This window comes from Artemia sp. Qi Xiang Cuo, chromosome 16 (assembly GCF_049724085.1).
Source record: "Artemia sp. Qi Xiang Cuo chromosome 16, ASM4972408v1, whole genome shotgun sequence".
Lineage (NCBI taxonomy): Eukaryota > Metazoa > Arthropoda > Branchiopoda > Anostraca > Artemiidae > Artemia > Artemia sp. Qi Xiang Cuo.
Window position 1 is genome coordinate 9,509,251 of NC_142809.1, and position 27,848 is coordinate 9,537,098.

Genomic DNA, 27,848 nt, shown 5'->3' on the forward strand with positions numbered 1-27,848 from the left:
ACTAAAATAAACAAAAATAATAGATATAAACTGCAATTACGTGATAGCAAAAAAGGTCACTTATTTAATTATGATCCAATTGCTCAAGAAAGGTATCGTTGAAAAACTAGAAAAGAAATTAAAAAGAAAAGAGATTACATAATCAATTATAAAATCATAGAACTTCTCTTCCAAGAACTTTATAAAATTAAAAATTTAATCTAAAAATTCCAACATTTTAAATTCTTATAAAATCAATAAATAAAACTAATTTTTTTTTATAAAATTGAATGATTACCGCTTATAAAATTCTAAAGCCTAGTATAAAAATATTAAACTAATATGAATCCTTAGTAAGTAAATTCAATTTTGATTAGTAATATATATTTAGACTATAATTTAAATTTATATTATAGTAATACATATTTACGTTATAGCATTAAGACTGTCTTCTTTTTTTAATTATCAATTTAAACTTAAAGCATTTAAGTCTTTGGTTTAAAAAAAGCAATCGTATTGTAAATATAATAGCGGTAAAAACATAATTTCACCTCTGAATCATATCATTAGAAAAATAAATTTTCTGATAATCATATCATTAGAAAAATAAAAATCAATAGCTCTGTTTTAGTTCTGAAAAGAAATTTCCTTCCCTACATCTATCGTTCAGGAACGTTAAATTAAACATATATGCCGCAGAGGTAAACCCTTGGGCAGAGGATTGTACAAAATGATTTTTCCAATGGGATGGGGGGGGGGGGGTTAAACATAAAAATCTGTTTCTGACCACCATTTCATTTCGAGAGGAGTGGATCCTTTGAACCCTTCTTAGGGGGAGTAAAACCTTACCTTGGGGTCTGCATAAATGCAGATTATGTACTAGTATATGCAAAAGATTTACTATTTTATTGTATTTGGTCAGTTCTAAGCAATAAATCAAATTATCAAAAGCAACATACGAACTATGAAGTGCTAAACAAATTAAACAAGAAACAAAAGCAGACAATTATAAGCTGACAAAGAGTAAAAAACGTCATTAACAGGACAAGACCCCGAGAGACACTTCACGTTCACCCTTTAACTCACTTGCTCAGAGGAACTGCCTAGGACTTCGCTTAGCGGACGAAAATTTCCTCTAGACGCCCTATATTTATCATAATCTCCCATAATCTGTCCATAATTCACTGATACATTTCTCCTCAAGGTTACTTCGTCTCCTTTTTTGGGTGTCATGCTTCTAATTTTTGGTTTTGAATTAACTGGCTCTTTTTCATAGTTTACGCCAGTTTTTTCTTGTATTTTCACAAGTTGAGGAACGGCAGCAAATGGGTCATTTTGGTTCAAGACATCTTTTTTAAGGGATACATAGCCCCATCCCAATTCATGAAAGTCGCTATCAATATCCGTCCCAGAAAGGAGAGACTGTGCTAATTGCGCATGTGCAACTGAGTCTGGTATATCGTATATTATAGGGGGCTCATTTTTTTTTTCTAAAGTTTTAGTTACTACTGGCTCTCGTAAATCGTTTATCACGGAATACTCATGATTATCCCTGTTCAGTTTTTCTTCTGTATCAGTACTCGATTCATCACTGCTTTGAATCATACTCCTTCTCATAAAGTTCAGTCTTGAGGTGGACTCTCGATCTCGATTAAGTCTATCTTGCGACCTAGTTCTTTTATTAACCTCCCTAGCCCTTTGACGTAACTCGCGCACCTCAGCATCCGTACTTATATCACTTTCTGTCAACGCAACAACTTCTGCGACAGCAGGGTTTGGCTCGCTGAAATCCATTACAAACGCAGCACACGGCGTACCTCTAGTCTCTGTTTCAGACTCAGAAGCACTTAGTTGAACTATATCAGCAACCATTCTTGGGGGGGTTTTGTTTACAATAATTGGGGTTTCTTTTAGTAAGTTAATTGACTTTACTGTATCTCTCAACACTGGTTTATTCTTGACAAATTCAACAGATTTCACTTTTTCTAGTTTTTTATCCAGCTTATTTCCCTCTAGTGCAGGAACGCTATCTATCTTGTGTGGGGCTGAACATACAGGTGGCGCCTCATCATATTCACTTAAATTACAATCTTTCTCAGAGTAGACATTAGAGCCACTTCCAACATAAGTATCAGAATCAGAATCAAGCATCCTGCCAAAATAATAGGACTCCTGTGCGATTTCTTTAATCTTTGGCGCGGGTAACCTTTTCGTAGGTATCGAGAATTCGGTTTCACTAAACCCTTTCTCATTTTCAGAATTGCCATTATATGAAATCCTGTCATTTCTTCCCGTCATATAGATATCATTTCTTCCATCTACATCACTATTGTGAGGTTTGACATGTGAGGCTGCATAAGGTACACTACTAGAAAGTTGCCTCATACGACTGTTTTCCACTTCCTTGCAGTCTGGTTTACACTCTAACAACTTTTCGACTTTTCTAACAACTTTGTCGTTCTGAAAATTTTCCTTGGATTTTTGAATTTTGTTGCCATTTTCGGAGTTTAAGAATTTCGCTGATACTGACAATTCAATCTCGCTAAGATCCCTTTCATTATCATCTGTTCTACTACTACCAATATCTTTAAGGTATATATAATCACCATACTGTTTATCAGGTTTAATTACGGAAGAATCATAATGTGGCTGTTTTCTATACCTCTCTTCTTCTTTTGGAGTAATAAATTTAAGTGTTGTGTATCCATCATCTGTTTCAGTATTTGAATAAATTTCTGATAAAGACCTAGTCCTTTTAGATTCTCGGCAAAATGCAGCATTTTCGTGAATTTTAGGAGATGTTTTTTGGTTCATATTTACATTTTTGTCCAGTGGCTGAAGATTTATATAAGCCAGATTATCAAATGAATTCCCTTGAAAAGCAAATTCTGTTTCCATATTTCGTCTGTTTTCGAAGGATTCAAATATTTCATCATATTTCGAAGGATTATCGTATCTTTTTGTGCGGTTACAAACGTCAACGTTTTCATAAAAACCGTCGTTTGCTTGAACAGTTTTTGATGCAGTTGGATCTTCAAGGTCGTTCAACTTAAAATCCTTAGACGGCGCTGAACTCACTAGATAAGATAAAGCCTTTTTAGGTTCCTTATTAGATAGATTAGAGACCTCAATAAGAGGCCTAATCCCGTTACTTTTATTATTTATAAAATCGGAGTCTAAATCAGTGGTTAAGAGACTATTTTCCTTCTGATCTTGAGAATCAATAAATTTGTTTTCATTTTTAACATTCTCCGGGTTTTGAGAGAGTGGTGCAGTATCATAAACACCAACTATTTTAGCACTAATGACTGGGACTTCAATTACTTGATTATTGCCAACTTTTTTAGATTGATCGATATCACTTTCAACAACTGTATCTGAGTCAGTTGTGGAAGGTACTTGAACGATCATCACTCGAGCATCATCGGTATTGCTTTTTATAATTTTAGTCCTCGGTTTACGTCTCTGTAAGGCGGCGGCACTGGAAGCCGAAAAGTCCGAACTCGACACACTCAGTCTTTTCATTTCACTTAAGCTTTGTCTGCTATCTGCTTTATATAAGCTATTCCTGCTTCCTAGTCTGGAGCATACTTTCGACATGGAAACAAGCGATCCTTGACTGCCACCAAAATGTGACAAATTCCGTTTAGATGAAGCTCTGCTTGATGGTTTGAATAAATTATCAGAGTCATCATCACTGCTTGAACTCAGCTGACGATTAAGGCTAGATTTACTGCTAGCTTTTGCAATTTTAGCCTGTACCGCTTGAGTCGCCGGCTGACCACGTGTGTGGGAGACGGGCACTTCTTTTCTTTTGAATTTTCGTCCCGGATCATTAACCAAAGAAGCAGTGAAAGAAGCTAACGATGACGTCGTGGAGTCACTTCTTACACGTATGGGGTTCTCACTCTCACTGCCCAAAGATCTTGGGACATCATATAACTTCAAGTCCTTTGGTACTTTGTAGTACTGGAATCCATCACTTTGTAATGAATTAAACTGTGACTCATTACTGGAATATGGCTGATTCTTATCAAGAGGTATGTCGTCAAACGCTCGAATCAACGATGAGTCAGAAAAATACGATAAGATGGACTGACGATTACCAGGTCGATTTGGGTACTGCTTATATGATTGTTCGATGTTCTCTTCGACAATATGATTCACCAGTAAAGTTGATAGCTCTTTTTCAACATATTTTACCGGAAAATATCCAGAGCTTCCATCTTTTTCTAAGCGTTCGTTTACGTTGTCTACCATTTCTCGACCGTCATGTGCGTTTGGAAGCTGTTTACATTCCATTTCACACTTCTTCTCAGCAACACTATTTCCCACAAAATTAGGAAGTGGCTCCTCAGTAAATTCTGCAAAAACATTGTCAGACTTAAGGTCGTTAGACCCAAGTAAGAAATCATTAGTCTTGCTTGCAGCTTGGTATGTATCATCCTTACTTGAAATATTTTTAGCTAACAGTTCCGACTCCTTTTCAAGAGCGTTATTTCCAACAAAGTGAGGAAGCTCCGTAGACTTAGACACAGCATATTCTGACCTAAAATTTTGGCGTGTATCATATTGGCTTGAAACATTTTCAGCTAGCATTTCACGCTCCTTCTCAGGGACGTTATTTCCAACAGATTGAGAAGGTTCTTCCTGTGTAAATTTAGACGCTGAATATTCTGATGATATCCTAACATATACAGCCAATTCATCATCAGTATTGTCAATTATTTGATGACTACTGCGCCTGCTGGAATATTCTATAAAAGGTATTTCGTCTATTTCTTCAAGACCCAAACTGCCAGATTCCGAAATGGTGTATTCCGGTAGGTTCTCTTCAGACTTCGGAAGTTCAATGTCATCACTAGTTCTCCTAATATTTTTGTTATATTCGTTCTCTGGCTTTTCTTCAATATTAAATTTGTCAGATGTAGCTGACAACCCTTTTTCAAAGTAATCTGCCGACAAATTATCTGAATTGGATTTCGTACATTCAGGGAAGTTCTCATACAAAGGGCTTTCTACCCTTTCGGAGAGAGTCTCATTTTCTAAGTTGCCTTCATGAATTTCACTAAATGAGGAGGCCTTCCGAGATCTTTTACTTAATTGTTCCTCCACCTCTGCTGTAGCTGCATCAACGGTTCTATCTTGCTTTCTCGAAGCAGAGGAATCACTATCCGGTTCTTTTCTAATAGCCCGAGGATCCTTATAATGACCCTGGTCTTTTTCTTTTATTTTAGGCACTTTGGCATACAACGCAATGGGATCGCTCCTCTGCATAAGAGGTGATGCAGACGAAGTTCTTTCCCCGAGGGGGCGTATAGGTTCAACTGTATCAAGAATTTCAAGAGATCGAGGGCGGTATTCGCCTTCCTCATCTGATGTAAAACTACCACTGCTGCCAGATATGTCAGACCCACTAAGCCGCGTAAACGGCTTGATCTAAGGGAAAGTTAGGGTTAGTAGTGCAATAAAAAGAAATTCAAGTTAGTGACAAAAGGTTGAAAACCAGTTAATTCTGCTATATAGATCTTGTTATACAGAATAATGCAGAGCCTATGGATAGGCAGTTAATGAGTGCCGCAAAGCAAATTTGGACCTGAAAAAATATTTTCAGGTCAGCAATGTTTATTATTTTCGTACTCTTTTTTCGGAAAGAGCTAATCTTTAAACCTTTGATATAACGATTAATGGTCACAACACCTCTAACTGTTAATTAACGCAATGCCACAGTTTTAGAAAGATTAGAATCTACTTTGTTTATTTACGTTAAAATGCGAAATTTAATTAGAATGTTAAATCCTGAAATGTAATTTTATTAAGTGTAATTGCCATGATCATTGTCATAAGAGTTACTGAATAATTACCTGAAGGTTCAATTTGTAGTTCTGCATTCTTTTTTCCTTATCATACCTATTAGTATAAGGTCACTTTACTCTTAGTTTGTGCGCAGCACTGCAGCGCATTTATGGCACTGAAGTATGCCACTACATTTGCGCAATCTACCCAGCTTGTATATACATTTTTGCGTTTAGATAAAAATTGTTATGCTAAAATATTAAATATTAATAAAAAGACAGTAAATGTAGAAATTTTTATCTCCTGACAATTAAAATAAAAGGTTAAAGGGTCAAGCATATTCCCCATGCCTTTAATAAGATACTGCCTTTTTATCTTGACCTCTTACTAACTGTGAGACCGCACAACTCCTTAGCAGCAAGGCCAAGATATCATCCACGCCTGCTCTTATATGATTCTATCTAGACTAAATGAAAATTATGAACCCTTTAAATTTTATCTGCAAGGACAAGTGTTCTGCAGAGATATCTTCAATGACATCTGCAAAAATAAGTTTTCTACAAGGACATCTGCAAAGTCAAGTGTTCTGCATAGACATCTCCAAAGACATCTGAGAGAACAAGTATTCTGCAAGGACATCTGCAAGAACAAATTTTATGCAAGGATATCTGCAAAGACATCTGCAAGGTCAGGTGTTTTGTGCAATCAGGTAAGATTCTTCTTCTGAGAAAGAAGCAGATTTTTTTTAGCAACAAGTCAAGCAATAGTGTTGAGCTCTAAAAGCTCAAACGCCTATCCTACGTGATTTTATATTATTATACATCCTTATTTATTACAATAATAATATATTATACAACAATTATATATCGTAAAATATATATTGTATATTATTTTGTATTACTATTACATCATTTTATATCAACATAAATATTAATGTTATCTGGTTCATCAGAGGCTCGGTATGCCGTTTTGGAATACTTGAACCGAACAAAGAGACTAGATATTGTATAATTTTTTTTCGTCCTTCATTTAATTATTATTAAGTGCTAATAACTGTTGTCAATTTATTGTTTTTCCTATTCCTTATTTCTGTGTGGTGTTTAGTATTTTGCTTGTGTTTCTCAGTTTTTGATATTTTATGCTATATTTTGTAAATTAGATAGTGAAATACTCTGTACGGGTTTAATCACTGAATAAAATCATTCAAGCGTATCTTCCCACCCTAATTTAAACTTCGAAAAATAGGTTAAACATATGAAAATGGTAAAATCTTCTTGGGCTTCGCGCGTAGAGGATCTAAAAAGTTTGAGATCACGTTCCACATAAGTTTCCATTATTTAAGGCCCATTTAAGGTTTCTTTAACCGAACGGCCCATTACGTTTACGGCCCATTTACCTGACAAAAAATAGGTTAAACAATGAAAATGGTTGAATCTTCTTGGGCTTCGCGCGTAGAGTAAGACCTAAAAAGTATGAGATCACGTTCCACATAAGTTCCCATTATTTAAGGCCCATTTATGGTTTCTTTAACCGAACGGCCCATTACGTTTATGGCCCATTTACGGTTGAATTAAGGCTTCTTAAGGCCCATTTACAATGAGATTTTATTAATACCGAGATTTAGCTAGCGTTATTTAATTCCGTACAATTCTGATTGGCTCCAATTAATGATAGCTAAATCTAAGTATTTGTAAAATCGAATAGTAAATACGGATTTACCACCCTAACCTTAACCAGAAAGAACAGTCTATATACTTAAAAGGGGGAGGTGCAATTGCGCGTAGTTGGCGAGTAGATTAGGATCTACGTATATAGATGCAGGAAAATCAGGTTACGAGGGAAATATACCTACACAAAAACAGCCCCCGTCATGCAGACATCAGCTGTAATTAGTAATTAGTGGAAGCAGTAGCAGTTAGTGAAGAAATTAGCATGCATACAACTGCATATTTAAAGGGAAATCAAGTAAAGGGAATTAAAATGTCTCCAAATCAAGCAAAAATAATTATGTTTGTGCAAAAGAACATGCAAATACACTGGCAGAGCATGCACAATAAATAGTCTTATCTAAAGAAATGCACATTTTTAAGTAAAACAAGTACAAAATTGCCAAAGGAAATATCAAAGAACAAAAGTTTTAAATCGGCAATGCAAAATTATTTTAACGTGTTTTTTTTTTTCTTTCTTTTCAAAACTATTTTAATGTGTTTTTTCTTTTCTCTCTCTTCAAAATTATTTTAATGTGTTTTTTTTCTCTATTTTAAAAATTATTTTAATGTGTTTTTTTCTCTATTTTCAAAATTATTTTAATGTGTTTTTTTTCTCTATTTTCAAAATTATTTTAATGTGTTTTTTTTCTCTCTTTTCAGAATTATTTTAATGTGTTTTTTTCTCTATTTTCAAAATTATTTTAATGTGTTTTTTTCTCTCTTTTCAAAATTATTTTAATGTGTTTTTTTCTCTATTTTCAAAATTATTTTAATGTGTTTTTTTCTCTCTTTTCAAAATTATTTTAATGTGTTTTTTTTCTCTAATTCAAAATTATTTTAATGTGTTTTTTTTCTCTCTTTTCAAAATTATTTTAATGAGTTTTTTTTTCTCTTTTAAACATTATTTTAATGTGTTTTTCTGTCTTTTCAAAGTTATTTTAATGTTTTTTTTTCTCTCTTTTCAAAATCATTTTAATGTTTTTTTTCTCTTTTCAAAATTATTTTATGTGTTTTTTTTTATCTTTTAAAAATTATTTTAATGTTTTTTTTATATTTTAAAAATTATTTTAATGTGTTTTTTTTATCTCTTTTCATAATTATTTTAATGTGTTTTTTTCTCTCTTTTCAAAATTATTTTAATGTGTTTTTTCTCTCTTTTCATAATTATTTTAATGTGTTTTTTCTCTCTTTTCAAAATTATTTTAATGTGTTTTTTTTCTCTCTTTTCAAAATTATTTTAATGAGTTTTTCTCTCTCTTTTCAACATTATTTTAATGTGTTTTTTCTCTCTTTTCAAAGTTATTTTAAGGTTTTTTTCTCTCTTTTCAAAATCATTTTAATGTTTTTTTTTCTCTTTTAAAAATTATTTTTATTTGTTTTTTTTCTATTTTCAAAATTATTTTAATGTTTTTTTTTTCTATTTTAAAAATTATTTTAATGTGTTTTTTTCTCTCTTTTCATAATTATTTTAATGTGTTTTTTCTCTCTTTTCAAAATTATTTTAATGTGTTTTTTTCTCTCTTTTCAAAGTTATTTTAATGTTTTTTCTCTCTTTTCAAAGTTATTTTAATGTTTTTTCTCTCTTTTCAAAATCATTTTAATGTTGTTTTTTTCTCTTTTCAAAATTATTTTAATTTTTTTTGCTCTCTTTTCAAAATATATTTTAATGTGTTTTTCTCTCTTTTCAAAATTGTTTTAATGTGTTTTTTTCTCTCTTAAGGAAAATCAAACAAAAAAAAAGACTCCTTCGACTTCGACAATTTCCTTTTAGCTTCTTGACAAAATATTGAATTTAATTTTTAAGATTTTACTTAATTCAGTTTAGCCTATTTTATATTCAAATTCGAGCTTTCAGGTACCCGATATTCGGTAATTGACAATAAAACCGCTTGAGTTTCTTCTTTTAGAATTTACATAAAATTTTACTTAAGACGGCTATTATCGTATAGCCGAAATATTCGCTTTGGTTATATTTTATTCATTGTCTTCAGAAAATTAATCAATCTAGATATAATATAAACTATGTTTGCTTTGAAGGGATAATTGGTTATTGCCAAATGCCAAACGTTGAAGTATTTCCTAGAATTGGAAATATTTTGTTTTTTATAGGATGTCATTGGAATACTATTTAAAGACAAATTCAAGGAGGTTTCAAAAATTAAGGGTTTGAATTAGAATGTTAAAATAGGACGAACCGTTCATTTCAAAGAATGTATCTTTTTTAATCCTAATTCAAGGGGGGGGGGGCAGAAGAATAGGGGGTCAAGGTTAGAATAGGAAGAACTCCCAGAATTTCACAAGGCGTCATTAAAATACGCTTTGAAAGCTAAATCTAACGAGGTTTAGAAAAGGAAGAATGCGAGGTTGGAATCAGAATCTAATGAAGTTTAGCAAAGGAAGAGTGCGAGGTTGGAATCAGAATGGAGGTTAGAATAGGGATAATTTCCCACATTTTACAGGGTGTCAATAAAATACATTTTTAAAGCCAAATCCAAGGATGCTTATAAAATGAAGAGCGCGAGGTTGGAATTAGAATGGAGGTTAGAACAGGGACAATTCCCCATATTTACAGGATGTAATATAATACGTTTTGAAGGCCAAATTCAAGGAGGTTAGAAAAGGAAGAATGCAAGGTTGGAATCAAAATGGAGGTTAAAATAGGGATAATTCCTCACATTTTACAGGGTGTCAATAAGATACATTTTGAAAGTCAAATTCAAGGAAGTCAGAAAAGGAAGAATGTGAGGTTATAAATAGAATCCGAAGTTAGAATAGGAAGAATCCTCCGCATGTTACAGGGACGTCAATAAAATACATTTTGAAAGCCAGATATAAGGAGGATGAGAAAATGAAGAATACGAGGTTAGAATAAGAGGAATTCTCCGTGTTTTATAAGGCGTCAGCAAAATAGATTTTTTACGTCAAACTCAATAAGGTTGAGAAAAGCATTTTAAAAAATTCTACCTTGTCTTTAGGCTTTTTCTCCGAGTCCGAAACTTCTCCGTTTCCAGACCGAACAACACCTTTCCCTGCATCTTCCTCCCATTCACCTTCAGCTGGTCCTTGCGGCATCAAAGGTGTTGTCGCCATCGGCGAAGGAAAGTTGGCAAGAGTGTGTCTTTTCACTTCTCTTTGCTTCACTGGAGACGAGGCTATGGCTAGAATAGGAATAATTCTTAGAGAGGTGATTGAACTTGAATATTTTTGAGCTTTCTTTAAGTGTTAAGTAAAAGAAAGTTAACGCAATAAGTTTTGATTCAGAGCCTCCTGTCAATTAAAAAGCGTATTTCCGTTTGTGTGGAAAGCGTTCTACCTGGCTAACACCACCCCAACTATATCAGTAAGAGGATATAATTTTTACGAAACGAAACAGAAAAGAACTTATCCAGTTTTTTTTCGGCAGGGGGGGGGGTACAAATTTTATTTTTTTAACGCATCAAAAATTTGTTTATATTCATTTTTGTTACGTTTTTACTGATCGGACAAACATCTCGGGGGAGGGGTTCAAACCCCATACCCTCCCCTGGATACGCCCTTGTAAACAGACTAAGATCTGTGTAGGCTCATGTTGAGTCTCATATTCTTTAATGCAATTATTCAAATTAATAAATTATAAGTTCAAAGTCTGGTTCTTAAAATCCTTAAAATCAAGAAAATCGTTTTTAAAATTTTATTTTTTTAAGGCGTGAATATATATATATATATATATATATATATATATATATATATATATATATATATATATATATATATATATATATATATATATATATATATATATATATATATATATCTAGGTAACTTCGTGATTAAATTTATGAAACTTATGAAAGCGTTGGGAGGGAAGAGGAAGGAGGAGCACAACAAGGTTTCCACACAACATCTTTATTCAAACATAAAATTCTGAATTTTGATTCTGACCTTTTTTCGATGTAACTCGAAAACAAGTAAAAAATCTACAAATCACGAATAAAAAAAAGAAGAAACTATTAAAAAAAAAATCATAAAAATATTCAGATTTCACGGAAATACGAGCCAGAGTCACCCCCCCCCCCCCCCCGAAAGAGCCTACTCAAAACAAGGTGTTTTATATTTTGTTCCAACTACTAATATTGCAAATTATCATTATTTTTAATTACAGGTCTCCCGCTAGATTTTTTGTGAAAAATATGAACTTTATGAACTTTTGACCACAAAAATTTGAACTTTATGAACTTTTGATTGTGCTTTTTATGAACCTATTATGAACCTAAATTTACGACATGTGCACCTCAGAAACTGTCCGTGGACACAAAAAGTGGCTGTTGGTGTTTTCATCACTGGTGCACATATTTTTCTTTTTTTTTTTTTTTGTGTTTTTTTTTCTTGAGTTAAGTTAAATGCGTTTAATTTGTATAAAATTACAAAATAGTCCATTCTACTTATTCCTTTTTTGGCAAAATATGACGAAATTAAGGACGACTTTCGCTTGTTTACCCTGCTCTGTACCAGCTCAACCTCTCTGGCTGCCTCATCTTCTTTGCGCAGCTTCCGGCTCAAAGCCTCGATCATACTTTGTGCGAGGCTTATTTCTACAAAGTCTTTGGCATCTATGGCTTTTTCAGCTTCTCATTAGCTTCTTGAAGAAGCCTTTCTGCTACTTGTCTCTTCTCCTTTTCAACTGACTTCTTCTCAATCAAATCTTTTTCCAGGTGTTCAATGGTCTTCTTCTCAGATTTTTTCCTCTTCTTCTTCTTTTTTTCCTCTTCCTATTTTTTTCCTCTTCCTATTTCCTCATCCTCTTTTTTTCCTCTTCTTCTTCTTTCCTTTTGGACACCTCTTCAGCCTGTCTAGATCGCTCAGCTTCCAGGTACAGTTTATAGCTCTGGCATGCATTTCACCCCAAATTCAACAGCTCTCTGGTAATAGGGACTATCTAGGGCCTGTTCTCAAACAGAAGAAAATGTATGTTCACAAAACATGCAGTGTTACAGTTTGAAACGTTTTAAATAAAACTCTTGCACATACATTTGCTTTGAAAAAGGAAAAGACTAAAAGATAGCTTAGTACTAGAAGATGTAGGGGCAGTATAGGAACCCAGTTAGATGTAACAATGTCTTTTTGAACAGAAGAAAATGTATGTTCACAAAACATGCTGAGTGTTACAGTTTGAAAGGTTTTAAATAAAACTCTTGCACATTTGTTTCCCTTGTCCTTTATAAGGAAAAAGACAACAACCGCAAGTGCTTTCCAGCTGATGACAAGAAAATATGAACTTTATCAACCTTTTTTCTAAATTATGAACCATTTATGAACCTAGGTTAAAAATATGAACTTTTTTCATAATTATGAACCCAGTGGGAGGCCTGTAATTAAAAATGCGACAGTGAAATTTAAATACATAGGAAGTATATCCAAAATTTGAATTTTGTTAATTACGTTAATATTTTGTTAATTTTCGATGAATCTACGAGTCATTATTGATTAATTTGCGATGAATTAATTAATTATGATTAATATTTCCTACGGCTTTAGAAATACAATTAGATTCCCAAGAATGTAAATTTAATTCCTTTCCTTTTACTCTTGAATTTTCTTACAAATTTGTAAAAATTCCTAATTAAAGGAGTTTGTATACGACGCCTTATTAACGAGTTTAAAAAACGGATTATAGCCCATTTTGTACAACTCTTTACTTTCAAAATTGAATAATGTGTTTGGATCTCATTTTAAATCTTTGTGGGTAATTACAAAACACATGAATTACGTTGATTTGTTCAACCTCTTCTTAAATCAGAAAAAAAACTAAGAAAAAAGGCTGAAATAACCCGATGACTTCAAATTAATTTTCCAAAATCTAGCGATTTTTTTTATATATTTTTTCAGTGAAAAACATAAACAAGTATTTTTCGACAAAATACCAAAAAAGGTACTTTCAAAATCTAGGGGGGTGGATGGGGAGAAAAGAATCTAAGGGGGTGGAAATCCCTCTCCTTCTGCTGCCCTTGAGCCCGAGACAGTTTTTCCAGTGCGTATAATCCACCGTTCAATGTTTTAACAGCAACATAAATCTCATAGATAAAATGGTCCGATCAATAGCTTTATAGAGGAAAAACGCCAAATGCTCTTTGTGACAAAAAGAGGCATCAAATAGAAAAATGGCCAACGCACCAGGCGTTCATAATTTTTCTTCTCCATTTCAAATTGTTTACTTCTTTGAGATATATCTCATGTTTATTTTCTATTATTAAAGCTTTTCTGTTTCTTTTGCTTATTTTTTCGCTTAGATCGGAGAACATTGTGTAACCGCGCCACCTAACGGCCATATATGTTATTAGGGGTCGAGGTTTCTTAATTGATTTATAGTATTGTATGTAAACATAGTTAATAGCTAATCAATAATTAATATGGATAGTTAACATAGTTAAGGCAATGACCTTGATGAATCGCAGTATATTGCCCATTATAAACTTCTTTAGTTTGTGTGTCCAAACTATTCAGGACTGGTTTGGCGGTCTTGTCATAACCAGTAGAGCTCGGATAAGAGATCCGAATAGACGACAGAAAACTAAAAGACAATAAACGGCGAAATAGAAAAGCTCCTCCTATTTGTGCAAGTGCTGTATTGTACTCGTCAGAGACTTGGCCTTTGATTCAGTCGCAGATGATGAAGGTAGATGCTGTCCAGACAAAACATCTCCGCAAAATCGAGCACGTTAGGTGGCTCGACAGGGTACGGAGCATGGATATACTCAGGTCCTTTAAATTACCACCCCTGTCCGAACAGCTTGAGTTCCGCTCGCTGCGTTGGTACGGTCATTTACTTCCCCTACCCACTGAAATACCTGCCCAAAGTATATTTGACTTCGATCCAACTTCAAACGGCTGGAAACGCCCCATAGGTAGATCACGTATGAGATGGGCGGATATCATCCGTGACCGATTCACAGCATGGGGCATTGACCCCAGCGAAGCTCCTACCTCCACCCAAAACAGGCCACTCTGGAGACGATTAACGGCGCTGATGTCTGGTTCCCTCTACGCTGGCGACGCTGCCGAGAAAGAGCTTTAAGTCAAGTCAAAGTATTTGTGCCGGATATAGAGATATTCCGACTTAGTGAAACCTACATCATTAGAAAGTATGAGTTGTGTTTTTTTCCTTTTTTTTTATTAAACGGAGCAGAATTAAAGTTCAGAAAAGGGCAGTCCCTAAAATATTCTATTATATTTACTTGGAAAGCGTTAGAAAGCAGCTCAAAGGAAGTATCATTTGAGTGATTTGATAGCTTTGCAAGTTCCTTGTGGTGCTACCCGCTTTGATTGTAAACCATGCCGACATAGACAATGTATTACTTATACCATAGGTACATTGAATAGACCGCGCTCTACTTAACAACTAGTTAAAGATTATATTTTCCCTGATTTTAAGCCAGCCTCTCGTTATCTTTTCGTACTGTTGGAACATTCAAAATCCCCTATGAAGTTTTACCAGAATTTTAAATATAATTTGAGTAATTTGGTAGCTTTAGGAGTTCCATGTGGTGCTGGGAGAATTTTCTAATGGGTTCTTTGTCTTTGAGACGGTCCACCAACACCGAGGATCTTAAAATGATTTTTAAGGTATCGAATGGCCTTAATATGGTATAGTTAATCGATTTGAAGTTTTCTGGCACGACCAAACAAATTTTCTTTGTAGAGCGTCCAAGCGCTCTAAATAAAAAAATTAGCCAATAATGTGCAGCTTTTTTTGTTGTCAAAGGTCTGTGAAAGTGTGAAAATATGCTGCCTTTTCTTTGGAACGGATGAAAGAGTCGGGGAAAAACCTTCAAAAGCTGTTTATCATGAAACTACTATTTTGCAAAACTATTTTCCATGCAATTTGATCATTTTATTTTTTCTCTTCTGTGACAAGTCTTTAGAACAAAAACGACCAAACAATGAATCCAGCTGATAAGTCTGATTGGAAGCAGAATTCAGTGAAATAGCAAAATGCAGCAGAATTCTCGAAATTTCTCAATGTAAAATGGCGTATATTTTATTTCGAATAAATGTTTTAGATACACATCTAAATAAGAGCACTGATATATTTTTCATCAATGTATAAACAGGAAACAGTAAATGATTTTAAGCACAGACTTGTCAAACAGTTCGTGGTAACGAACTGTAAGTAAGGAGCGACCCGGCTCAATGGTAACCGAAACTCTAAAAAACGGAATTTTGATACCAATAGATACATCAAAAGAATCAAATTTTCATTCTGATTTCAAATATATAAGTTTCATTAAGTTTAATCTCACCCATCAAAAGTTACGTGCCTGAGAAAATTTGGCTGATTTTCGAAAAAAGGGGGAAAGACCCCCTAAAAGTTATAGAACCTTATTGAAAATCACACCATCATAATCAGTGTATCAGAGACCCCTCCTTTAGAGGTTTTAAGCTCCTATATAAAAAAGATTGGATTTTTGCATTTTTTGCCATGGGAAAGATCACGCAGGCGTGTTTATTTGTTTGTTTGTTTTTTTTTGTTTTTTTTTCCCCAGAGGTAATAGTATCAATCCAGTAATTCTAGAATGCTTTAGTAGAGCTCATTCGAACGTAAATCAAAAGATTTAGTGACCTTTTTAAGTTACCAAAAAAATGGAGGGCAACTAAGGCCCCTCCCACGCTCATTTTTTTCCCAAAGTCACTGGATCAAAATTTTGAGACAGCCATTTTGTTCAGCATGGTCGAAAATATTATAAAAATGTCTTTTAGGATGACTTGATCCCCCAAAGTCCCCAGGGGGAGGGCTGAAAGTTATTAACTTTACTCAATGTTAACATATAGTATTGGTTATTGGGAAGTATACAGACTTTTTCAGAGGAGATTTTTTCTGGTAGGTGGGGGAAGGAGAGGGTCGGGGGCTATATGGAAGGATCTTTCCATGAAGGAAGTTTTCATGGGGGAAGGGACATTGCTATGAAGGGGGCGCCGGATTTCCCAGCATTATTAAAGAAAAAGATCAGGAATTAAATAAAAAAAAACAAGTTTTTCAACTGATCAACTGATTGTGATTAAGAGGTCATTTTTAAAGAATTGGAAAAAATTTCGAACTATAGCTTAAAGAGCAGGGTATTGACTAGGGGGCGAACCCCCTAATATACGTCTTAAAAATTTATGAATATAGAAGTTCGTTACGTAAGTTAATTCTAAGTTACGTATATTTATTACTAATAAAAACGTTCGTAAATAAAATTAAACAAGTTTCGAGAAAGCCATTTAACCAAATATAATATGCAAATTTTGTTTTAATTATTCATGTACGGTGAGCCAAAATCAAAACCTGAATTAATTCAAAAACATTCAAAAATTAAATAAAAAAAACAAGTTTTTTAACTGAAAGTAAGGAACGACGTTAAAACTTAAAACGAACAGAAATTATTCCGTATATGAAGGGGCTGTCCCCTCCTCAACACCTCGCTCTTTACGCTAAAGTTTGACTTTCTCACAACTCTATCTTTTTAAACAATAAAAAAACTTTAGCGTAAAGAGCGCGGCGTTGAGGAGGGGACAGTCCCCTTCATATACGGAATAATTTCTGTTCGTTTTAAGTTTTAACGTCGTTCCTTACTTTCAGTTAAAAAAACTTGTTTTTTTTATTTAATCGCACAAAGAATCGAACTTCTCAACACTGATATGAAACAGAAACCAAACAAACTTTAATCCTGGTGAAGACGCTGGTAAACGTGAAATGCGCCTTCAAAGGCGACTCCTTTCAAAAAGAAACATAATGACTCCTCCTGTGATAAAAGATATCACAATGGCTATATCACAAGAAACGCAATGAAACACAAAACATATCACAAGAAACACAACGACTCCTCCTGTGATAAAAGATATCACAATGGCTATATCACAATAAACGCAATGGAACAAAAAACATATCACAAGAAACACAACGACTCCTCCTGTGATAAAACATATCACAATGACTACATCAAAAGAAACACAACGACTCCTCCTGTGATAAAACATATCACAATGACTATATCACAAGAAACACAATGGAACACAAAACATATCACAAGAAACACAATGACTCCTCCTGTGATAAAACATATCACAATGACTACATCAAAAGAAACAAAAAACATATCACAAGAAACACAATGACTCCTCCTGTGATAAAACAAATCACAATGACTATATCACAAGAAACACAAAATATATCACAAGAAACACAATGACTCCTCTTGTGATAAAACATATCACAATGACTATATCATAAGAAACACAAAACACAAAACATATCACAAGAAACACAAAACACAAAAGGGGGTAGGAGGTTTGAATCCCCCTCCCCCGAAATGTTTGTCTGACTCGTAAAAACGTAACAAAAATGGATACAAACAAATTTTGTATGCGTTTTTTGAGTTTATTTTATGTAACCCCCCCCCCCCAAAAAAAAAAAAAATTTGAGTAAAACCCACTCCGAAAAAAAATCCTGGGTACGGCCTTGAACTACTCAATCCGGATTTTAGCTAATATGCACAGGTTGGGCTTCTCTAATTGCCAGCTCCTGTTCGGGTATACAACCAACATCAGTCTATCCTCGAGTATTGCTGTCCTTTTTGGGGTCCCCAAACTAAAACACTGCTTACAGGTCAGTAGAACTAGAAAATGTCTAGAAACGTACTATCAAAATAATACTCGGACCCCGCTTCAGTAACTACGAAAGTGCTCTTGAACTTGGCCACATTATTCGCCTGAACACATGATGAAATTTTTGACAACGCTATTAGCAAATGAGAAGGACCAATCTGTTTTCCGCCATCTGTGCAGATCAGTAGAACTACTAGGCGTGTTAATAAACCACAACCCGTCAAGTGCTGTATGGACGGATTTGTGCCATATTTTGTAAGCGTATTTAACAAGTGACTTTTTTTCTCATTTCCTATTTCTTTTGTGATTTTGTGATCATTTCCTATTTATTTTGTGATTTTGTGATCATTTCCTATTTCTTTTGTGATTTTGTGACCATTTCCTATTTCTTTTGTGATTTTGTGATCACTTCCTATTTCTTTTGTTATTTTGTGATCATTTCCTGTTTCTTTTGTGATTTGGTGATCATTTCCTATTTCTTTTGTGATTTTGTGATCATTTCCTATTTCTTTTGTGATTTTGTGATCATTTCCTATTTCTTTTGTGATTAGCATAATTTAGCGTTCACTTTTGAGTGCTACGATAGCTATTTAAATAAACGAATACGAAAAAAAAAGAAAAGAGAATTAGCTCACGTTCGAGACTTAGTGAATTTGGCTTCCTTCGACTAAGTGTCCTCTCAAAATGTGGATTCGGTCGGTCAATCATAGCTGATGCCATTCTTGATTGGTACTGAGTCCTACCAGAATATCTAAACCTGCTTCCAAGGCGGGGAAACAATCCAGATCTCTGTGGCGGCTCAGGGGACATCAACCTAAATTACAAGACAAAATAGAGTAGCCACTTGAACAATCTTAGCCTGATAAGTATAATTTAGCAATTTCTCACCCTTGAAAAGGCTTTGTTAAATTACTACTACTACTAACAACTCACCGCAGCACCAAGGCGCCTGATGCCAACACAGCTACACACGCTCCTCCTCCATCCCGATCTATTCAAAGATTCCCTCTTTACACCCTCCCAGGAAGTCCCATTTCCTTTAAATCTTTCTTTATGACATCCTCCCACCGCAACCACGGACGACCTGCTTTCCGTTTAGCCCCTCTAGACGGTTGGCCAAAAAGAACAATCTTCGGCAATCTGTCATCCTTTATCCGCAGAACGTGTCCTAGCCATCTAAATCTTTCTCTCATTATAGCCCTAGAAAGCGTGAGTGTTAAATTAAATTATCTATTAACTATCTGAAAAATAGAATAAAGTATTTATTAATAATTAATTATAAAATCATTATTTAAAAATTAGTTACTAGTCGTTAGATCCTTCTTTCTTTTTTTATTAAAATAATTAATTAATAATTAATAATAATTATTGAAATAATTTTTTTAATTGAAATAATAGCTAGAAATTCTTGCTCAAACTAACGCTCCCAATTTTTGATTGACACTCTCAAGGTACTTTGATATTCTAAAATGGTATCTCAATCGCTTTGGTGTCACAAAGTATTTGGTATCCCTTAGCGCCGTTGCCAACGCGGTACAATTGCACCGTTTTTGGCATAATTTAAGAGTCCTGATACAATAAGGCACATTTGGACTTTCACGGTAGAATCCAAAATTTTTGGTATATTTCGGTGCATTTTGGCCGTACTTGTCAGGTCTTGTTTCATTTCTCCAGAATTTTTAGAACTCTTCTAGCAATCTGTTAGGGATTTAAGCAAAAGAAGCGGATTTTCATCGACATGTCACAAAAAAAAATATCTCGACGAATTTCAAACTAACCATCACACGAGAAACCACGCTCCAAATTTGTTTCTTCGAGTGAAAGAAGCCATTAGTCAGAAAAAAATGTATACCTTTCAGATTATTCTAATATTTTTGTCTGTGAAATGAAAACTGACGTAGAATGCTATATTTGTCCTACAGAGAATCTTTTAGGTACCATTTGGTGAGAAAATCGGTGGAATTTTTCTCAACGCTTTGGCAATGCTGATCCGCAAACTAGTATTAATAAGTCTCTTCAGCATTCCATGCGGTATTAAGGCACATTATCATAAATAGGGCAATAGCAGTTTCTAAATATAGAAACAGTTTCTTTATGCACAAATATCTTCAGGTTACCTTAAATTACATCAATAAAATCAATTTGGTATCGAAAGATGGCCGAATTCTCCACTTTCCAATTATTTGCTTTTTGTTTTTCTTGTCTGTACGAGCAACACAAAAAACAAAAAAGCTTACAAATACAAGAAAAAGAAATGTTTGAACACTCACCCGCTTACACAGGATGATATAATACACAATTGGAAGGGGTGTTAGGAAGGCATGGCTCGGAATGTTGAATATATCAGTATGAATAATGCACATACACGCAAAAACACTCACATAAAAAAACAGGAATTAAAAAAAATTCAAAATTTTTAAGACGTGATGAGTTTGAAACAACATAAAAAGAGTCACATAAAAAACGTCACATAAAAAAAAAGTCAAAATAAAAAGTGTTGTTTGAAACAACACATATAAAGATATCTAAGATTAATCGACACACTTCTTATCAACATTAAAATATAACTCTTTTAAAAAATTTTATGTTTAAAAAAAAATTGTAACTCCAGCCATTACGACCGTCTTCTTGCGCATTTTTATTTTCCACATTTTATCTCTCCAACCACCTCATTCCATCTTTCATACTAACATTTATGTAATACACAAACTTCACTCCACCTGACATATCAAAAATACACTTTGCCAGTCATACCAGTGCCATTTTCGCCAACGCCTAGTCGAAAATACCGATATGGTAACTTTCACAAGCACACACAGATCCTGCCCTCAAGGAGTGCACATATACAAACCGAAAAGGGCATAGTTTTAGGTCGTAATTTTCAATTCTTACGGGAGCAAATTCATTGGATCAGGGTAGGGAAATTCTTTGGATCTTGGAAAAGGGTAGTACTTCCTCCTTCTGATTTTATCCTCCCTCGTGTGTAGTTAAGGGTAAAATCATATGGACTGGACGCATGGGTGTGGGCGTACAAATGAAGGAAGTCTCAGGTAAGCAAAAGTCCTTTAAACCTGTAGCACACTCTTCCCAATTTTGATACAACAATAAAACCCCTTAACAAATAAAATCTTACCGGAAAAAAGTGTGATGCTCCACACAAACTTTCCAACATCTTTTGGCAGCTTTGTGATTGGCTAATTTAAAACCAACTGACGTTTCCAACTGTTCAAATTCACCTGGTCGTATTTTGATATAGAATCGATTCCTTTTGTACGATATTTTTAAAATTTTCGGCCAAGCAAACCTGTTGATTCGTAACCTACAAATATAAAGAATAAATTTCCGGATGAAAAAATAACACAGTTTTTTGAAAGTAACAGATCGTCTTTGGGTAAATTCGAGATTGAAAGGAATTCATCTGGTGGCGTCATTCTAAGACTTTCAGATTCTAACTGAACCCCAAGACATACTAATCTTGTCTAAGGTCAATGCCACAGACGGAATCATGCACAGACAGTGTACACTGTCTGCAGCATTCAAACTGCTATAAAATGATAATACTTCTGATACTGTTCTCATGGTTTGTTACTTCTGATACTGTTCTTATGATCTGATACTTCTGATACTGTTCTTATGAGAGTTCCTAAAATGTATTTTCTTGAGGTCTAACGAATCAAACAGATCGTGGTAACGAACTGTGCCTAGGGAGAGAACCGACCCGTTAGTAACCAAACTGTAAAAAACGGAATTATGGTAACAATAAATATAAAAAAAGAATTGAATTTTTTTGCTGATTCCAAATATATAAATCCATTAAATTTAGTGTTATCCATTAAAACTAAGGGCTTGAGGAAATTTGCCTTATTTTTGAAAAAGAGGGGAAACATCCCTAAAAAGCCAATTTATCTGATTGAAAATTCACACCATCAGTTTTAGCATATCAGAGAACCCTGCTGTAGAGGTTACAAGCTGTTACCTCCAAAAAAGTAGAATATTGTACTTTCACCAGAAGAAAGGCCACAAATACGTCTTTATTGGTTTTTTATTGCGTTTTTTTTCCAAGAGTGATCATATCGAACCAATGGTGCAAGAAGATCGGGAGACACTCATTCGAACGAAAACCAAAAGTTCTAGTACCCTTTTTTAATGAACAAATTAATTGGGTTGAAGCAAGAAGTGATTTTTTCAAAAAACGGAATTTTTTGTATTTATTATGTTTAATTGTATCTATATGACATCATGCGACTGTCATGACTCACCGACTGTAACATAAAGTGGTGCCATTTGGGATGCCATTTTATCCCAGCAAATTATGATTCTTCCCCAAAAAGGACCAAGTTTATATCGATTAAAAATTATAATATTGAAATTCTAAAATTCTTTACTTATTAGAAAGGTTTAATAATCTTAAGGAAGAAGAAACTGTCTACAGATCAACAAAGAAGTAGACGGCAGCTGAATGGTGTCACAAGATCGAAGGAAGAAACTTAGAGAGCAAGCAAGATATGAAAGTCGAGCTAAACAAGTAGCTTACAAAAAACAGTATTATGACTCAAACAAGGACGCTGTCAAATTAAGTGTAAAAAGCAGACGCAAACAGTATGAGAAAGTGGCAGCTCTCAATAGTCGTTCCTTACTTACAGCTAAGAATAAACGGAAGGCTTTTTCTTGTGTCTGATATACTATTTGAATACAGGAGGTCACCCTCTACCAATTTTCTTTATGAGAATTTGTTTGACCTTGAATTATGTAGCCTTTAAATTTGATTACGAGAGGGAAATTTAGCATGTTTATTAACGAATTACTTTAATCTCTATTTTCGAATAGTTGGCAGTAACTAACTAAAAGTAAGAAGCAACCCAGCCCAATGGTAACCGAAACTCTGAAAAATGGTCTTTTCATAACAATAGATACTTTAGAAGAATTGGATTTTTATGCTGATTCGAAATATATAATACATATATAAAAATATAAAGAGCAAGAGGACCCTAAATTACCTGGATTTGTAAACAAGAATTACTATTGAACATATTAGTTCAAATGGAATTGTTTATCTCATTAAGCAAATTGCATTATTCACAAAACATATAGTAATGTGCGTATTAAGTTTAGTTTTCAGTTAGTAAAAACAACTGAGGTTTTGCTGCGGTTATTACGGACTGAGATGAACTTTGACTTTGACTTTATTCAATATAAACACATAAATAAAACACAACTCCAGGGACTGATCAATGATCCCTAGGGCCTAAATGTAGTCCCTGGAGAAATAGAATATTCATACAAATACTATCACTACTTATTGACAAATAAAAAATTGACAAACAAAAAAACTATGAAAAAAAAAAACTCGAATATTCATACAAATACTATCACTAATTATTGACAAACAACACATTGACAATCAAACAAACTTTGAAAAAAAAACAAACTCGAATATTCATGAAAATGCTATCATTAATAATTGACAAACAAACAAACTTTGAAAAAAACAAACTCGAATATTCATACAAATACTATACCTAATTATTTACAAACAAAAACATTAAAAACAAAAAAAATTTGAAAAAAAAAACTCGAATATTCATGCAAATGCTATCACAAATTATTGACAAACAAAAACATGACAAAAAAAAAAAATTTGAAAAAAACAAACTCGAATATTAATAAAAATGCTATAACTAATTATTGAAAAAAAAAAAATTGACAAACAAACAAAATTTGAAAATAAAAAAAAACTCGAATATTCACACAAATACTATCACTAATTATTGACAAACAACAAATTGACAAACAAACAAACTTTAAAAAAAACTCGAATATTCATACAAATACTATCACTAATTATTGACAAACAACAAATTGACAGACAAACAAACTTTGAAAAAAACAAACTCGAATATTCATACAAATACTATCACAAATTATTGACAAACAACAAATTGACAAACAAACAAACTTTGAAAAAAAAAAACTCGAATATTCATACAAATGCTATCACTAATTATTGACAAACAACAACTTTACAAACAAACAAAATTTGAACAAAACAAACTCGAATATTCATACAAATGCTATCACTACTTATTGACAAATAAAAAATTTACAAACAAACAAACTTTGAAAAAAAAAACTCGAATATTCATACAAATGCTATAAATAATAATTGACAAACAAAAAATTTACAATCAAACAAACTTTGAAAAAAACAAACTCGAATATTCATACAAATGCTATCACTAATTATTGACAAACAACAAATTGACAAACAAACAAACTTTGAAAAAAAACAAACTCGAATATTCATACAAATACTATCACTAATAATTGACAAACAACAAATTGACAAATAAACAAACTTTGAAAAAAACAAACTCGAATATTCATACAAATGCTATCACTAATAATTGACAAACAACAAATTGACAAACAAAAAAACTTTTAAAAAACAAACTCGAATATTCATACAAATTCTATCACTAATAATTGACAAACAACAAATTGACAAACAAACAAACTTTGAAAAAAACAAACTCGAATATTCATACAAATGCTATCACTAATAATTGACAAACAACAAATTGACTAACAAACAAACTTTTGAAAAAAAACAAACTCGAATATTCATACAAATGCTATCACTAATAATTGAAAAACAACAAATTGACAAACAAACAAACTTTGAAAAAAAAAAACTCGAATATTCATAAAAATACTATCACTAATTATTGACAAACAAAAAATTGACAAACAAACAAACTTTGAAAAAAAAAAATTCGAATATTAATACAAATTCTATCACAAATTATTGACAAACAAATTAACAAACAAACAAACTTTGAAAAAAACAAACTCGAATATTAATACAAATGATATCACTAATTATTGACAAAAAACAACTTAACAAAAAAACAAACTTTGAAAAAAACAAACTCGAGTATTAATACAAATTCTATCACAAATTATTGACAAAAAACAAATAGACAAACAAACAAACTTTTAAAAAAACAAAATCGAATATTCATACAAATGCTATCACTAATAATTGACAAACAACAAATTGACAAACAAACAAACTTTGAAAAAAACAAACTCGAATATTCATACAAATGCTATCACTAATTATTGACAAACAACAAATTGACAAACAAACAAACTTTGAAAAAAAAAAACTCGAATATTCATACAAATGCTATCAATAATTATTTACAAACAACAAATTTACAAACAAAAAAACTTTTAAAAAAACAAACTCGAATATTAATAAAAATTCTATCACTAATTATTGACAAACAACAAATTGACAAACAAAAAAACTTTGAAAAAAAAAAAATTCGAATATTCATACAAATACTATCAATAATTATTGACAAATAACAAATTGACAAACAAACAAACTTTGAAAAAAACAAACTCAAATATTCATACAAATGCTATCACTAATTATTGACAAACAACACATTGACAAACAAACAAACTTTAAAAAAAAAACTCGTATATTCATACAAATACTATCACTAATTATTGACTAACAACAAATTGACAAACAAACAAACTTTGAAAAAAAACAAACTCGAATATTCATACAAATGCTATCACTAATAATTGACAAACAACAAATTGACAAACAAACAAACTTTGAAAAAAACAAACTCGAATATTCATACAAATACTATCACTAATAATTGACAAACAAACAAACTTTGAAAAAAACAAACTCGAATATTCATACAAATGCTATCACTAATAATTGACAAACAACAAATTGACAAACAAACAAACTTTTAAAAAAACAAACTCTAATATTAATACAAATGCTATCACTAATAATTGACAAACAACAAATTGACAAACAAACAAAGTTTGAAAACTCGAATATTCATACAAATGCTATCACTAATTATTGACAAACAACAAATTGACAAACAAACAAAATTTGAAAAAAACAAACTTGAATTTTCATTCAAATGATATCACTAATAATTTAAAAACAAAAAATTAAAAAAAAAACAAACTTTTAAAAAAACAAACTCGAATATTAATACAAATACTATAACAAATAATTGAAAAACAACAAAATGAAAAACAAAAAAACTTTGAAAAAAAAAAACTCGAATATTAATAAAAATGATATCACTAATAATTGACAAACAACAAATTGACAAACAAACAAACTTTGAAAAAAAAAAAATTCGAATATTAATAAAAATTCTATCACTAATAATTTACAAACAACAAATTGACAAACAAACAAACTTTGAAAAAAACAAACACGAATATACAAACAAATGCTATCACTAATAATTGACAAACAACAACTTGACAAACAAACAAACTTTGAAAAAAACAAACTCGAATATTCATACAAATGCTATCACTAATTATTGACAAACAAAAAATTTACAAACAAACAAATTTTGAAAAAAAAAACTCGAATATTCATACAAATGCTATCACTAATAATTTAAAAACAACAAATTGACAAACAAACAAAATTTGAAAAAAACAAACTCCAATATTCATAAAAATGCTATCACTAATAATTGACAAACAACAAATTGACAAACAAACAAACTTTGAAAAAAACAAACTCGAATATTCATACAATACTATCACTAATAATTGACAAACAACAAATTGACAAACAAACAAACTTTGAAAAAAACAAACTCGAATATTCATACAAATGCTATCACTAATAATTGACAAACAACAAATTGACAAACAAACAAAATTTGAAAAAAAAAAACTCGAATATTAATAAAAATTCTATCACTAATAATTGACAAACAACAAAATTACAAACAAACAAACTTTGAAAAAAACAAACTCGAATATTAATACAAATCATATCACTAATAATTGACAAACAACAAATTGACAAACAAACAAAGTTTGAAAACTCGAATATTCATACAAATGCTATCACTAATTATTGACAAACAACAAATTGACAAACAAACAAACTTTGAAAAAAACAAACTCGAATATTCATACAAATGCTATCACTAATAATTGACAAACAACAAATTGAAAAACAAACAAACTTTGAAAAAAACAAACTCGAATATTCATACAAATAATATCACTAATAATTGAAAAACAACAAATTGACAAACAAACAAAATTTGAAAAAAACAAACTCGAATATTCGTAAAAATACTATCACTACTTATTGACAAACAAATTGACAAACAAACAAACTTTGAAAAAAAACAAACTCGAATACTCATGCAAATACTATAACTAATTATTGACAAACAACAAATTGACAAACAAACAAACTTTGAAAAAAAAAAACTCGAATATTCATGCAAATACTATCACTAATTATTGACCAACAACAAATTGACAAACAAACAAACTGGAAAAAAAATACTAGTAGAGAGAAGATGTTTCTTATAATTGTATCGAAACGACGGAATTGAAACAAAATCCTTTAATTCCAGCAAAATGCTGTTCTATAATTTTACTCCAACGTATTTTATACAAAAAGCTGTTCTTTGCGTATTACACATGTCTGAGATGAGAGAAAAATGTGTTGATGATGAAGTTCGATAAGCATGATAATATGACGATAAATGAAAGGGACAGTCAATCAGTGGTCTCATAAGGGGAATTATCTCTCGTGTAATTTCATTTTCAAAATGATCTACGTTAATAGCTTTCAAAATACTTCAATGACTTTAAATAGTCTGAATAAGCACGCAGAAATGGTAAAAGATTGTCTCTGTTACACCAGATAGT

General features: G+C 32.2%; 2 protein-coding genes across 4 annotated transcripts in view; one reads left to right on the plus strand and one right to left on the minus strand.

Annotated features, from left to right (window-relative positions):
• Positions 1-27,848, plus strand: part of LOC148942547 (trypsin-1-like) — a 413,175-nt gene that overhangs the window by 110,066 nt on the left and 275,261 nt on the right. The window lies entirely within an intron of this gene.
• LOC148942548 (uncharacterized) overlaps positions 1-27,848 on the minus strand; it is a 157,857-nt gene that overhangs the window by 45,693 nt on the left and 84,316 nt on the right. For all 3 annotated transcript variants that reach the window (XM_089102520.1, XM_089102518.1, XM_089102519.1), the window contains exons 7-10: positions 21,238-21,423; positions 18,740-18,918; positions 10,449-10,642; positions 1,066-5,418 (exon numbers count right to left, since the gene is read on the minus strand). In XM_089102520.1, the coding sequence (XP_088958646.1) occupies positions 1,066-5,418; positions 10,449-10,642; positions 18,740-18,918; positions 21,238-21,423 (4,912 nt within the window). The remainder of the gene's footprint in view (positions 1-1,065; positions 5,419-10,448; positions 10,643-18,739; positions 18,919-21,237; positions 21,424-27,848) is intronic.